This window comes from Cynoglossus semilaevis, chromosome 14, assembly GCF_000523025.1.
Source record: "Cynoglossus semilaevis isolate Cse_v1.0 chromosome 14, Cse_v1.0, whole genome shotgun sequence".
Classification (NCBI taxonomy): domain Eukaryota; kingdom Metazoa; phylum Chordata; class Actinopteri; order Pleuronectiformes; family Cynoglossidae; genus Cynoglossus; species Cynoglossus semilaevis.
Genome location: NC_024320.1, coordinates 23379451 through 23395865, shown reverse-complemented (window position 1 = coordinate 23395865; position 16415 = coordinate 23379451). Strand labels below are relative to the sequence as shown.

The window sequence follows — 16415 nt, the reverse complement described above, 5'->3', positions numbered from 1 at the left end:
GGCAGCGTGCTTACTGCAACCCGCACAAGGTCACTTATCTACAGAGTCACTCTGCTCTGATTTACACCAGTGTTCATTATGCATATTGCCTGGTGATGCTGCAGCAGGCAGCGGTGGTGGAGGTGGGGCAGCCGCAGCAGCCGCAGCAGCCACCGTCCTGTGTGTCATTTCTCACACCAGCCGTGTTCGGCTTTCAAAGGTGAGGGTATTTGACATGTTAAAGAAATTGATTTACACTTTCATCACCTGCAGTTGCCAAATTTAAAGCCATATATGACACACACACACACATATATATCACATGCATGCACTTTACTTTAGGTAATGCACTTTACGGTCTATTAATCAGGCCACAAGACAAAGGAAATACCTTGACTGGCTAAAATAATTTTATTCATTAGGCTAAAAGTGTAAATTTCAAATACCTATTTATTTTAGCTGATTGATTCCTGCAATCTACTCCAGAAAAAAAAAAAAAAAGAAAAAAGTTTTACATGATTAATTGTACTTTTAGTTAACGCTCCATTTGTTTCTTAAATAGCCAAGATAACCTAATATTTTCATATACTGTATATGTATATATGTATATTATATGTATATATATACATATAATATACATATATACATATATGTAAATGTTATTATTACTAATATTATTATAGAATTCTGACAGGTCAGTTAGGGTCACATATATATTTGTGATGCCTTCACTGTACAGCTGCCCAGTTTCCATGGTAGCACCACAGGTACTGGTTTTGTGGTTGTTGTATATTTAGTCAGATTTTTAAATTAAATGGTGGCAGGTCATTTATTCGAGTTTATTTTTGCAATATATATATATATATATGTTACATGTTGTTATTGAAAAATGTTCTTCTTTTTACATTCTTACATTCAGTTAAATAGCTGTTCCATTGGATTACCAAACTACAAATCACAGCATTACATGGCTTCTATGGAACACCTCGACAATGTTAGGTACGACTCAACACATGTTCACCACACATGGTAACAATGTTCCTCTGGTCTGACTTACAGTTACAACGTAGCGGCGTGTAATATGATCTGAACAAGACGGAAAAAAATGTCCTCGGAGATCTTACACTTTCAGGCTCAGAGTTACTGAGGAGCGTGTCTCTTCATTTCTGTGGAGCCAGAAATAGCAAGTCATTAAGACAATGGCAGGTGATGGGCAGATTAGTAAGGCTCAGCAGAGGCAGCGTGTGATGAAGACAGTTCAGCCCAACAGAATTCTTTCCTTGTAACACTCACTCATCTCACTGACGTCATCTTTTGTTTTGATTATCTTCAGCACCTTCGGGCCAGCTTCCCATTTTCTCCTCGGTGTTAGAACTTGGAGCCAGAACTCGGTGATGGGGTTCGATGTAACGCTCGGTTTCTGAGGATTTAGTTTTAATGCGGTTTCCAAAGTAGAAATGAGACTGCTCCCCAGATGAGTACGAGGAATCACAGGAATGATGAGAGCTCCATCTGCTGTGATAATTTCAATTAACTTGGACATGAAAAGTGATTTTTGTTCCACGACTAAAAGCATGTCTAAGATTATTAACTAAACGCACATTTTACTTCGTCTGGTTTTATTAGGGCTGGGATACGAACGTTACATTAGAAACTTAGACGAAATGTTTTGTTACACCGTATATGTAAAGTCTATGGTCCAGTACTACTCAAATAGTGGGGCGGGCCCCCCTGGGGGGGCATGTAAGGTGCCGGGGGCTGGGAGGGGCATGAGAGGCTTCAAATGGAATATGGCTGGACATACTGTAAGTGTACTATTGGTGTAATACTTGAATGATAACAAGCCTCCAGTCACTAGGTGGCAGCAACTCTTATAGTGGTTTGTACTGATTATAATAACATACATGTTATCAGGTTCTTGATACTTTTTCAATTCGTGGGGGTGTGGGTTTGGCGCCCCTATCGCCCTCAAATGTAATTGCTATTTTTTATAAAAGGTTAGGGTATCCTCCTCTCCAGCAGATGGTGCTCTAGGTGAGTGTTTGCCTATGCAGCCTTCGTGTAAATTAGCATGGTTGTTAAGCAGTATATCAGGTGTTCTCCAGTTCTCCTTAGCTGTGTTGGAACTTGCAGCCAGTTCTCCTCCTGTTCCTTCTGGGTTCTCTGGTCCTGTGACCTGGGGGGGGGGGGGGGGGGGGGGGGTCGTATGGTGGTAGACACTTTAAACATTTCGGCCGTTTCTGTCGCTCTGGCATATTCTTGTTTTTTTCTCTCCTCCGTTCTCGTTGCATGTGACCTATACTGCGCCACACTGCCCCCCCATGATTGTCCATGGTAGACGTAATGAGCACAGATGACAGATGAGGGCGTCCATGTGTGTACAGTATTTAGCGTGCAGCATAAATGAGGCTGTGGACCAGGGGTCTCAAACTCTTTTCGGTTCATGGGCCACATACAGCCAGATTAGAGTGTGTGTTGTTTGAGTATGTTTTCCTCCAAGTAAGTACAAGTATATTAGAAAATATTCATTTATTTAATGAAATATAATTTGACAAAACATCACAAACGTGTTTGTTCATGTTTTTTTGCTTTCATAAATCATCTTTGGCCAGATTGAAGACCCTAGCGGGCTTATTTTGGCCCGCCAGCCGTATGTTTGACACTCCTGCTGTAGACATGTAGACAACATGAAGATATATATATATTTGTATTATTCCTTCCTCCTCTCAGTACTAAATGTATTTGACTGCTAAGTGTTGCAGAAACCCGTGTATTTTACCCAGAAAGAATGATGTAGTTCAATGTGTACAAAGTTTGCAGCAGCCAAAGAAACTTGGTTTCCAGACTTCGGGGATCAGGGGAATAGTGTATGTACATTCGGTTCTTCTCCTGGATCTCATGTGGATCATTTCCTAGTTACTTGCTTTGATGATTTTCTTGATGGCAGATGACAATTAGAGAGGATGTTCCAGAACTGTGGTTTCTGAGTGTCGTCTGCGAGTCTCTCCAGGTCCGGTGGGATACCGTTGTTGTGTTCTGCCAGATAATCTAAATCCTCTTAATCCCCTTTGGCCCGCTTCAGCCATTTGATTGCTCCTTGTATTTTTATAATGTATTTCTCTGTGTTTTTTTCCTAATCTGGTTTATAACTTTCACACAGTGTGTGTGGCTGAGGTGAGATTAAAGGACTGATCCAAGAATTAGGAGAATTATCATTATCAGCGATGATGTTGGGCAGTGCGCTATCTATGTAATGTATAAACATGATTATTGTTTTTTTTTTTTTCTTTTAATGATTTGTTTGTAACCAGTGATGTTAATGTGTCTGAGCTGAAGCGTTTGTCTGCTTTGGAAGTTTTCTCCAGGCGACTGTGGACAGATTTTTGTTTTGCGGATTTCACGGATCGTGCAACACAAACCAAAGTAATTCATTCGGTGATAAGCACAACAAAAGGGAGGAAAAACAGCAGTGTCAGCAGCCATCGAGATAGTAGAGTATGATAGGTGAGTGCAGCTCCGTGATCAATCTGCATACGCACTTGCAGGCCCATGAAGTACATTTCAAAGTCCAGTGCTTTAGAAGAATGAAATATCGGAGTGCATACTTGGAGTTTTGTCTTTCAGGTGGAGAGGGGGATTCTTAGGTTAGAGACAGAAACCTAAGAAAGAATCTCTGATTGGTCTAAATCGTGGTACGAATAAAATGATCAGTTTCACTGCAGTGACTGCAGTGATGAATATTAGTATTGATATTATATACGTGGATTAAAGTATCATCAGGATATGTCATTGTTTGACAGTAGACAGTAGATGTTATTTAAATAATGGGTTTTTAATGCACCACATAATAATTAAAGTATCATCAGGATATGTCATTGTTTTTGAACAGTAGATGTTATTTAAATAATGGGGTTTTTAATGCACCACATAATAATGAAACAAACAGGAATTTAGATACAGATTAGTGACTTTTTTAGCTATTTTTCTTTTTCAATACCAAGACCGGTACTTTTTTGTGATTTTTTTTTCAAACCAATTAAAACACATGACAAATATTGACCATTAAACTCTTTTTGTATATTATTCCTTTTTTTTTTTTTTAAACAAGACCATTAAGGATTCGATCACATGATGTCACTGCTCTGCTCTAGTCACTGGTCATGTGACATGAATGGATCAGTTCAGTTTTACGCAGACAAAAGCCTGTAGGTAATAATTTACTTTTTGCACTTTTTAAATTAATGAATCAGTATCAATACTTTATGAGCGTAATTAATACTCGTATAAGAAATATATATCGATACCACGGAGCCGATACTCCCATCAGTACTACAACTCTGTCCAGCTCCAGCCCTACAGACAAACTATCGCTGCAGCAGAGTTTATTTATGTGCCTAATCACTGAGTGCTATGATTGGATATTTTTGTTTATTTTCCCAATTTTATCCCCACGTCCATGCCAAGGGTAAATCATACATCTGTCTAATTTCTTGCTTGTCAACTGCCATCTGGTGCAGCATCAACAATAACAGCAGAAAAAAAAGGTATCGGATCATCAGTCACACACATACAGGAACAACACAGGCGCTGACGTCATACTGACAAACTGCCCCTTTATCTTGTCCTCCATTTAGATGAGTTGGACTATACGTATGATTTTTTTAAATGTTCAAACTTAATATAAAATCTGTAGAGTCAGGCTTTGTAATAATAAAACCACACGACCTGCGGCTCCATAATTAATCAGCTCTTTAATTAGTGGCTCCTTTGATCTAAGTGGCCACCATGACTTAAAAATGTTATAATTTTCTTTTTCTTTCTTTGAAAGCCTTGGCAGAAAAACCACACCTCAGATGACCACAGTGGCCAAAGCCATTACAACAGAACTGTAGCTGTAAGACATAATGTAGCGCCTGGCAGCTAATCAAACAAACAACGGTTCATTCATCCTGGGTCTGAGGAAAGACTTAAGGCCGAATCCTGGCCAGACGTACAGCAGCTGTGGTCAGAACTGAAACTGCGAGTTCAGCAGTCAGTGTGAAAAAATGTAGCCGTGCACCAACCGATTCACAATTTGGGGGGCAGTGGTGGCGATCTGGGGCAATGATGGCTTGGTTAAGGGGGGCAGTGGTGGCGATCTGGGGCAATTAGGGGCAACGATGGCTTGGTTAAAGTAGCGGACTTGGGTCTGGAAGGTTTCAGGTTCGAGTCCACCAGCTGCCAAGTTACCACTGATGTGCACCGTCCCCACACACTGCCCCCCAGGTCACTTAAACTGCCCCCTGCCGACTTTAGTGATGGGTAAAAAGCAGAGGTCACGTTTCAAAAATTAGATTTTTATAGGCTGCTTGTTATTAACGCCCCTAGTGGAGACAAATGTAAATTCGTTTCAATTCAATAACAGCTTTAACAGAGGAGATGCTAATGCTAATGAGTTTTGGCACTAATTAAATCTCACTAATTGAGCGTATTGATTAGTGCTACTATTGCATCAGATAGTTATTCGCAGTCTCACTTTACTGCAGTTTTTTTTTTTTTTTTTTTTTTGTTTAGTATTTTTAAATCCACATGTAAATACAAGCATTTGGGTGATTCTGATGTAAACGTGGGTGAATAATTAGCCACTTCACTGCTACTTATTGATTTAGACTGTGTATTAATAGGTTTGTGATTGATGTTAGCCCCAGCGCTCCGCTGCTCCTTGTTTTGTTTTGTTTTTTCACAGTGACTTTTCTAATATATTATAGAGTGAATATAGTGAAATATGACATCGACTCAAGGCTGACACACGGTAAATCACTTCTTTACAACTTGGTTCCCAGGTGGGTATTTGCACTAAATCACACACACACACATTAAAGATTCAGACACACACACACACACATCAGCCCACATCTCCACAGAAGTCCGGACTTTTTGTGTTTTCACGCTTCTCAAACTTTTATTCCATTTGTTTCCTAATTGGCTTGCAGGTGACGGAGACACGGACGGGCCCGCTGGGATGCAGCAGCTACGACAATCTGGACTCGGTTAGCTCAGTCCTGTTGCAGAGCCCCGAGAGCAAGCTTCATCTGCAAGGTAAACACAGACAGACTATCAATATTTTCCATACGCCGCCCTGTGGTGTGTGACACACCAGGCCAACGGGGTCAAACACAGTATTGGACACTGAAATACCCTGAGGTCAAATAGAAATACAGCCTGTGTCGCCTCAAAAATGGAATGTCATTTTCTTTATTTTAATTGCGATTGAGACTTGAATGGATCTTTTTTTTTTTTTTTTCAAAGCCCTCAGAGAATTGTGATTTGATTCTGTGCGGTTATTGATGTTGGCTCACGTTTCAGTGTGATTGTGTTCAGGAGTCTCTGTCGAATCTCTAATCAAAGACCATCACCGACGGCAGCGTGAACTCATTGAACAGATGAGTCCTCTGATTTAAGAGTAGGAGCTGCCATTTGTTATGCAGTGCCAATTAATAACAGGGACTACTGCGAACAGCACGGGGTCAAAGAGTTCCAAGACAGACACTGCCCCATCCACAGCAGGATATGAGCCCGGTTACTTTTTCTTTGATCAGGTTTTTTTTTTACCCTTTTAAAAATGACAAACAAAACAACTTTTGAGTTTATCAAACATAATTTATTTTTAATCAAACTTCAATGAAAGGAAGACATTTTGATCAGTTTGACTAAAAACTAACAGAACATCTGAAAGCAACAGGATTTCATTCCATAGACAGAACAAAGTTATTTCTTATTTTCTTTAAAAAATAACAATAAAAAGGAAATCCCTGATGCAAACATCGCTTTGAGCATACATAGGCAAACTAGGGCCCGTGGGCCAGGTATGGCCCCCTGGGTTTTCTTATCTGGTCCACCTCCATTGCATAAATGCATAAATGTGATTGTAATGTTAATGCTTCGATTTCATGCATTAGAATGAATTGACAATAATTTAGGTTATCGCCATTAGATGGTGGCATACATCAAATGTGCCGAATTGTCTTTGAAATTTTAGGCTTAATCTTGCCAAGTCTTCTACATGAAATACTGTACCAGTAGGGCTCAAATTTTGAACCCCATTTTGGCCCATGAGCCAAAGATTTTGCCCACCAGTGACTTATATAGTGAAATATTTGACCTCAATGAAGGAAATGTAGCTACATGAATTTTTCTTTACATTTTTCCTATAATTTTTTGACGTGCCCTCGTGTTAATTATCGTAATCAGTATAAACACTTGAATAATGACCTCTCTTCTTCTTCTAAATGTTTTGGTTTCACACGTTTTCCTTTCATGAGCGATTGTCTACATTTCTGCTGACAGACCACAAATATCAGATGTCAACTCTATTAATATTAGCTCTCGTGATCCCCTGTGGAAAAAAGCAGTGTCTCAAATATTGACAATGGCATTAATGAGTCTAAGAAAGGCGGCGCAGCAGTGGCAGTTTCCCAGGAGGAGAATGATGAAAGGCTGCGGAACTGTGGTCAAGTGTTTGCCCAGAACGATTGGTCATTTGGTTTATTTGAGCGTTTTCAGGTTATTAAAAGCAGTTTGAGAATCAAAGAGGCGCACTTTGAATTCAAATCCTACTTCCTGCTCCACTCACTGGAGGAAGGATCGTTTCTCAGTTTGTCAAAGGAACGCTTTTAACTGCACTGCTGCCACTTCCTGCAGACAGAAAAAGGGAAGCTCTAAAGGTTTTATTTTGGGCGGGTGAAAAAAAAAAAAAATCTGTACTCACATGCTCTGAATGTATCGGACTGGAGCTTCGAACAACTCTTTGTTAGCAATTGATAGATGACAGGCGAGTGAAGGATTCTCGTTTGGCTTAATAATCACTGTAAGAGAACGGAGGAGCTCTGGTGGTGGTTTCTGATGAAAGGCCAAGTTCTCTGGGTGTGTGTCGCTGTTTTTCTTCGTCTGTTTGTGTGTGAGGGTAAAAAAAAAAAGATGAAATTCGTCAGAAAAAAAACCAACTGGCATCGCGGCGTTTAATTAGAGGACAGTGGATGATGTAACGTCTTCAGTCATAGAAGACATCGATTTAATGGCACTTCAAACAGACCATAAAGTGGCATGTGTTCAGTGAGAGGGAGCTTGAAAGGTCTTTTCCTCTAATACATTTATTCATAACGATCTGCAGTCATTTGACTTCGGCTACGGTTTTCATTTGCCAGGATTTTTTTGGGAGCGATTCAGTCATTATTTTTTTTATTTTTTTTTAGATCCATTCATTTGCATTTATAATTTATTATCCTCCTTGGCTAGGGTTCTAGCTCACATTTTCTTAAGGATATACGTCATCTTTACAGTCCTTTCACACAGTTGTTATACTGCAGTTGCACCTTTTGATTATTAGTCACGTCGTTGAAGCCAAAAATCTTCACGTTCTTTTTTCTTTGAATTCTTATTTTTTGAAAGATCAAAATCCACATCTTCTCTTTATTTATTCCGTCTACTTCACCTTAAATGAGTCTACACGTCTACCTGCAGTGGAGTCTCTACGACAGTTAGTCACAGGATTGACTTTCAGTTCCTGGTTGTCTTCTTCTTTGGACCGTGTTGCCAGCAGAAGTTGCCAGAGGCGTTTCATTTAAAATGCTCTGTGCGCTGTCTTCCTCTTATCACAATATTTCAATAATGCATTGAGGTAATCTTCCTGAATTTGGAATAATCATGGACATGGACACATGGATTTAGTGAGCGGTCAGATCCTGCACGTACACAGGAACGGCATCATGGAATCATTACTTTTTTAAAAAAAAATACACTCACTGACGATGCATTACACTGCAAATACCAGGGGCAGCTGGAAAAACAGTCGAGACAATGACGACCATCGAAGTAGTAAACAGTTTATATAACCTGGGCTTATTTTTAAAAGCTTACACAAGACACAATGAATAAATACCACAGACTGAAGCTGGGAAATAAGGCCACGGTCTGAGTCCAGCTCTGCTCTAATAAGCACTTTGGAACTCTCCACAGTTCTATTGAACGCCCACCATGTCTCGTTTTTAAACATCCGTTGACCTTTTATCAGACAGTTACCTAAAATCCAAACCGTAAAAAGTCAGTCTGGTTGGGTTTGTGCGTTCAAGTACGGCTGAGAGAGAAGGCGCACCGTGCTGCGTTCATGGTCATCTGTACAGCACTGGGTGGAGGAACCTCCTCAGTCAAGTGATGGTTGTTTGGGTGACTGGAAACAGCAGCGGTAATCAGCTGCAGGTTGGTGACAGCTGAGTCGCTAACAACTACCCAAGTCCCAGTGGCTCATCAGTGTTAATGGATCAACCATTAACACTCATTGTCCTCTCACTGTGACTGTGACTCTCTCAATGAGTGTCTGTGTGAACCCTGGCTAAAATAAAATAAAATAAAATTAATTAAAATTAAATAAATAAGTAAAGTAAAATATATACAAAAAAAATATTAGAAAATAAAATTAAACTAAATCAAAAATGAAATAAATATTTAATTCAAGTCTACAGATTTGATAATTATTTGATGAAACTGAGATTTATTCATATTTACTTATATATATTTTTGTACCTCACACCCAATATATGAATATGTATAAAAATATACCATGTGCTGTATGTGAGGCTTGGTATATCATGAATTAAATGAGGAAATTGTCACTTAAATACAGTGTGACAAAGGAGAGCTTTAATCAATAATCAATAATCCTGTTGCTGTTCTTCCGACTCGTTTCTTTCCTCATTTCACTTTTTCTATTTTTTTCCTTTTTTCTTTCGTGAATTCACTTTTTCTATTTTTTTCCTTTTTTGTTTTGTGAAAAAAAAAACACGCAAGAAAATAAACCACTGGTTTGCAACTCCACATTTTACAGCTTAGACTTAGTTTTGGTGAAATTAACTTTAAAAAAAAAAAGACCTGCGCAGCATTTAGGGTTTAAACATAGAAAGGAAACTACAACAGTGGTGAATTTAGTCTTGGTCAAATTTCTTCTGAAGACACTAACTTTAGTATGCTAGCTGTATCTCCTTTTTCTCCCCCTCTCTCTCCCTCTCTCCCACTCTCTCCCACTCTCTTCCCCACTTCCTTGCTTCTCACCTCTGTGATCTGCTCCACGTCAGCTGGTGGGGCTGTGAGCTTTAGATAACACAATATGACACTCCCTGGATATTCCTTCTGTCTTCTCCCGGGTTTCATTTTGAACGGAGCACAGTGGAATCTGACATCAAAAGCGTTACCCACCTATCAGTCCGCACTCAGAACTGTTTTAACTCTGGACTTCATGCATGACTCAGCAGAACTCACGTAAAACTTTTTAGTTCCTTAAATCCCTGACGTGAGTTTTGGCACATCAGCGCCCCCCCATGTACTACAACCCCCATAGACACCACCCTCCTCCCCGCCCTACCGGCAGCCGGCAGCGGCAGCACAAATGGGCATCGGAGTGTGTCATTAGCAGAGACTATTTGTGGACAAGGAACTCATTGATCCTAAACCTGTCACCCAACATAAATAACAAAATAACCTTGCACACACCGAAGACTCTCAACAAGATATAATTGACCTATTTTGTGTCTCAAATTACCCAACGGACCAGAGGCAGAGCAGCGAAGACCATAAATCCAATCTTCCATCCCAGCATAGATTATTTTCTCCAAAAAAAAAAAGAAGAAGGAAATCTTGTTTTGTTTATCCTCTGATGTCTGGTCTGAATGGATCTGCACTGTTTAGCAGAATGGGGATTTAGAAACACACTTGTTCTTCCAAAGTAATTTGCTTTTTGTTTGTCCGTCCACTCCCCAGGCTAAGACTTTGAAACCTGATGTTATTAGTGTTGGCTGAATTCTCACCTTCTGCCCCCTGCTGGGACCTGAAAAAACAGATAAATAGAACCACAGTCTAAGTGATAAAGAAAAAGAACAGAATTATTATTGGAGCAGTCAAATTGTCACAATTGGTCAGAATCTCATTTCGGTGTTTTTTGCAGTTGTTGTTTTTATTTTTATATTCTTTTCTCATTCTAATTCTATGCCATCTGTTGATTTAACTTTAATGGCAAACAGAAATGGGCTTTTGATATATTATGCAACAGACCCAAATATCATTTTGAAATTTGCATAGTGAAAAACAGCTTCAAAAATAGTTACATTCAGTCCAGGAGCTGGACCAAAAACACGATGAAAGGGACTGGAAGCTCAACACGCCGTTACCTCACAAGCACCCATTCACCACCAATATGGCTGCCATAAATTAGCGCCAAAACAAAAGCAAACTAATTTGCGTCCTTCTGTCCCCGCTGCATGTTTTTCTCTCTGTTCTCGTTCTTCGCTTTCCTCAGGAGCCGATCTTGGAGGAGCCACCAGCCCATCTTGGAAGATTTATGAATATGTTAGAATAGCCTGAGCCAACGGTTTTCAAAGTGTTGAAGCGAAAATAAATTAAACTGGCGCTGTAGGCCTGCGTGTGGAGAGTGATGAATTAGATCCTCATTGCTTTGTCGCTCCACGTCTGTCCCTTCTCCTCATGTGAGCGAGCCGCAGATGACGGAGGAGAACCGACAAACAGACGAGTCCATTAGGGTCCGTTTGAAGACAGACTTGTTGAGGAGTTGATTTGAAGACTCTAGTGTATCGATGAGCACAACACTCAATGAAAACGCAGCAACAAACCTTTTCTCCAAATAATAAAAAAAAACATTTTTACTTTTTTTTTTTACCGTCCTTCATACGTTTGTAGACAGAATCCAAAACAGACCTCAGGGCTGTATTCAAGGATCTTCACTATAGTGGTTGGAGGCATTGAACCATCTCCGACGTGCGTCAGACCACGGCCTCGAAATGCCGTTCTTTTTTTTTTTTTTACTCTAACAACAAATACTGTGTGTTCTGTATCAGCAGTCGAACACATTTTTCCAGAAACGTGTTGAATTCTGAGCAGCTGATTCGATTGTTTCATGTGGAGTAGAAGGTCAGCCTTTAAGTGGAACTGAACAATCAAGAATGTGTTTTCATCAGAGCTCATTAATCCACTTTAACCCAATTAAACCCTCACTCCCACCTGATGTCGGCTTTTCAACTCTGAGGAACTTTTCGTTTCATCAAAAGTTCTGTTTTGTTTTTATAACTCGGCCTCGTGTTAGAAGAAAAATACAATTGGTTTTTACTGAAACAAGATCGTTCATTGTGAGAATAACTCCTCGTTTTGAGCCTCCTTAATCATTTTGAAAACTTCTCTTTGAACAGATAGAATGTTAAAAATTAAACCTGGGTTTGAACTCAGTATCAGTAACATGTATTATTTTGGTGATTTCAGGAGTGTATTTTTTAGGCATTTCACACAAATGAGACAAGCCATTTGTCAGAATTGAGAGATATTTTTCAAAATAAAAGCGTCTTTTTTCTGTACAACCTAAACAGCCTGGTGGTTAGTGATGTCTGTGGCAGAGCGATGGGCTAGCATTCAGCATAAGTACATTTGGCTGTCGCCTTCTAGTGGCGTCAACTGATATAGTCAATGCACCGTTTTCACTGCGAGATGGAGACATTTTGTACCTATTTTGGACGGGCCAAATGGGACACATTCAGGCCGTCAAACCCTAGTTTTGACAATAGGTATGAATTTGACTGGGAATAGACGTGATAATTTCTAGTTGCTGCCACACACACACACACACGCACACACATTATCTCTATATTTACCACATCTGTACCAGGCACTGCTTGTCACCCGCCCCCCATCATCTCTGGAGTTCTTGTAAGACATGTGGTGTGTTCAGGGTCCCAGACAGGATGTGTATGATCGTGAACACGCACGTGAACATACGTGCACGTGTGACCATAGATGTGCAACACAAGTACAGTTTCCCACCAGCCGAGGCCTCGCTGCCTCTGCTGTGCAGGGACACATGGCACCACAGGATGAAACAGATTGTGCAGCGCGGCCGCCAACGGAGAGCAGATCTGTGATTACAGAGTGGAGCCATATTTTTACCCACACTTAGCATCCAGCGTTTGAGAGAATAAAGATTGTAGCAAAAGGTGACGGTTGAATCAAGAAGTTTGGGTTTTTAGCAGAAACTGAAAACAGCACTCGTTTGTACAATGGATTTGACTGTTGTGGTCTGGGGGAAAGCTGTGTCTGTGTGTACTTTAGTGTGTACTTTAGTGTGTTCTTTAGTGTGTACTGTAGTTAAGGGTACTGCTTTGCGGAGGCCGCCACCTACTGCACTCCAGAGCAGCACAAACAGATGTGCGTTTTGCATTTTCAAGCAGAGGCTGAATTTGTCCAACAAAGAACAATGGCCACACACACACACACACACACACACACACACAAAACCAATGCCGAAAAAAACAAATAACAAAGAGGAAGATGAAACAGAGTTGACGACTTTAGAGAGATGTTTTTTATTCTTACACAACGTGGGAGGAAGAGCTACGGAAAAGTTACCCTTTTTGCAGATATCTGATATAACGATATTGTCATAGAATTTCCAAATTTCTATATCAAACCATGCCGATACAGGCCGGGTAATATTTATTTATTTATCTGTACAATCCACTATAAGAGTATGAGATTATTTAAATGAGCTGCAATACTGCCATCTAGTGACTTTCACTTTAATTTACAGCCGTTTGTCCCCAAAACTATTTTTGGGCACACATCATTTGGCGAAACCCAGGCATTACGTTGTCGGGTTTTCATCATTGGAGGAAAATAAATGATAGTCCAACATGTCTACAAGTCTATTTTTATTATTTATTTTTATAATATGCTGCATTTGAAGTAAAATTTTCAGGCGACCTCATTTGAATTCCACTGGTCCTCACCTGGGGTCCTGACCCCAAGGTTTAAAAACACTGCTATTGTGTTTGTGTCTTTGTCCAGTGTGCAGGATAAATGGTGAAAGTCCAGCACCACGGACAGCTCACGGTGCCGCGTCTGATCATTTTTTTAAACAAGAAAGAAGAAGGAACGTGTTTGTGTAAAATGAACGTCTTTCCTCTGAATTCTGACTCCACAGCGGCGCCGTTTTAACGGCTGTAATCCAACAAATGAGTTCAACATTATATACAGCAGATACTGGTGTTTTACATATCCTTCTGCTGCACACAGATAAAGACCAGTGTGTCACATTTTCAGTTAATATGTTCTAGGAAATGGGATTTTCCTTCTAAATGTGCGTGCACAGTAATAATATGAAAAAAGGAAAAAACCGGAAAAGAAAAAAGCCCAGCATTCCCTTTGCTGCTTTTAAGTGCATGAAAAGATAATCTAGATTAGCATATTGATAACACCCGCTCCACCGAACCCGCTGAGTTGTACCTCGTGCAGATACTCAAAAAAAAGATGTAATAAAAATTTCAGAGACATTTGTGTCTGACAGGACGAGTTGCTGCGTTTTAAAGTGCAAAAAAACACTTATGATAATCTGCGGTAATCTACTCGGCACCGACTCAGCAGCGCACATCATCCGTTTGAATGCAGAGTACACCACATTCAGAACTCTAAAAATGCTAACACATTCTCTGAGGTGAGAAAAGCTGCGGTAGAGCGTGCTATTCCGTCAAACACACACACACACACACACACACACACACTCCGAGAAAGAGATAGCAATTTATGCACTCTTGTAAAAAGTGGATAAATAGCTACTTTTGCTGCACCTTTATATAAAACTTGTCACTCATGTGAAATGGGCCGGCGCTGTGAATCTTAAAACCACGTCTCCCCATTGAGCACCACCAAAACACCAAGACGGGTGAGGCTGGTCTGGACAGTTGGGGACGGGGGGGGGGGGGGGGCAATCTTCCAGTTCAGAGGTCTTTGGTTTGGTGTCACCACAGTGTAATCTCCAGTGTAATTTAATGTTCCCACTGAATGAATGCACTCTGCTGCACCGACGGATTAAGTAATGATTATTTTGCAAAATTGCAGCCACACAATGGTCAATTAATCTTTAATGAAACTGTAACTTATGAGCTGGAGCTGGAGCTGGAGCTGGAGCTGGAGCTGGAGCTGGAGCTGGAGCTGGAGCGTAGCATCGCTATAAGCAGGCGACCGCGTGCCAAGCCAAGCCAGTTAGGGCCCGTCCGTGGACTCACGTCCACTGCTCGTCTGTCACCATGCAAAAATAGTTTCCTAGAAAGGAATCATAGAGAGTCGGAGTCACAGCTACACAGTCTCCATTTCATGCATTAATGGAACGGTGGAGGGCTGAAACCTGCGGCCGGTGTGGAGGAAATGCAACAGCTCCTGGTGTGTGATGGGAAATTGTGTGTGTGTGTGTGTGTGATGTGTCGTAATACAATGCCAGCTATGTATAGAGGTAGAGGAGTGTGTGCAGTGTGTAAATTGGAAGTACGGTTGTGTGTCGGTTGTGAACTAAACCTCACCTTCTGTTTCATAACAATCAAAGGGAAAACTCAAAAAAAAAAAGACGATTCCTACAAAAGTTTTTATTGAACCAAGAAAAACAAATAATTAAAGCGGTAAAAATTTAAGTATTGACCTGGATAATTATTTGTAAAAGAAAAAAATGAGTGCAGTTTAACAGCAAATGTAATTGCAGTGGTTGTGAATTGCGATCGACTGATTAACATGGTTGAGGACGTGTTCTACAAGCCAACACTCAAATCCTCCAACTCTATGAAGCAAAAGTTTTAATTAAATTTTTTTTTTGCAGAAATTTACTCAACAATTTTCCATATTAATAATTAAAACCACATCAAATAAGAGCAGGTGTGAAACACACACATCCACCTGCTGTCATCTGTCTTTGTGTTCCTGTTTTATACAGAAAAAAATGTCTCATTTAAGAATGTCGGTTTCTCTCACTAAATCAGGATTAATCCACAGCTTTACTTTTATTAATCATTTTAAAAACATATTGTTTGAAAACCCTTAAAAAACCCACCAGTGCAGTTTTCCTTCTGTGACACATGTAACTACTGACATTTAAATCAATGAATCCTGCTGCGGCCCCATGAAAAAGCACTGTGACCCCTCGGAGGCCCTGCCCCACACTTTGAGAACCACGAAGAGTAGATTATTCAATGTTTGTCCTGCAGTTTTCTGAGCGTTCTTTCCACTGAAGCAACAAACGTTGATGGATTTACTTTTATTTCATGACATCATTTCTACCTGGAGTGGGAGGACGAGACGTCGCAGTTGAGTTTGTGCTCAGTGGGAAGAAGGCAGGGAGGGAGAGAGAGAGAGAGAGGGAGAGAGAGGGAGGGAGAGGGAGGGAAAAGCCAGTGAAGCGCTTCCATCGGTCGAATCTCATCTATAATTTAACTCTGTAGCGCCCCGTGAGGTCTCTTCTCTCCATCCACCCCGCTCGCTCTCTGCACCACCGGTGGAGACAAGTGTTCCACTGCAGAGTTCAATGTCCATCCTCATCCGTCCAACACCATCTGCTGCTGACTTTGGGGAGACACGGCGGAACGGTG

At 40.5% G+C, this 16415-nt stretch overlaps 1 protein-coding gene across 2 annotated transcripts in view; it reads left to right on the top strand.

Annotated features, from left to right (window-relative positions):
• brinp1 (bone morphogenetic protein/retinoic acid inducible neural-specific 1) overlaps nucleotides 1–16415 on the top strand; it is a 159705-nt gene that overhangs the window by 126606 nt on the left and 16684 nt on the right. For both annotated transcript variants that reach the window (XM_008325930.3, XM_008325931.3), the window contains one exon: nucleotides 5952–6057. In XM_008325930.3, the coding sequence (XP_008324152.1) occupies nucleotides 5952–6057 (106 nt within the window). The remainder of the gene's footprint in view (nucleotides 1–5951; nucleotides 6058–16415) is intronic.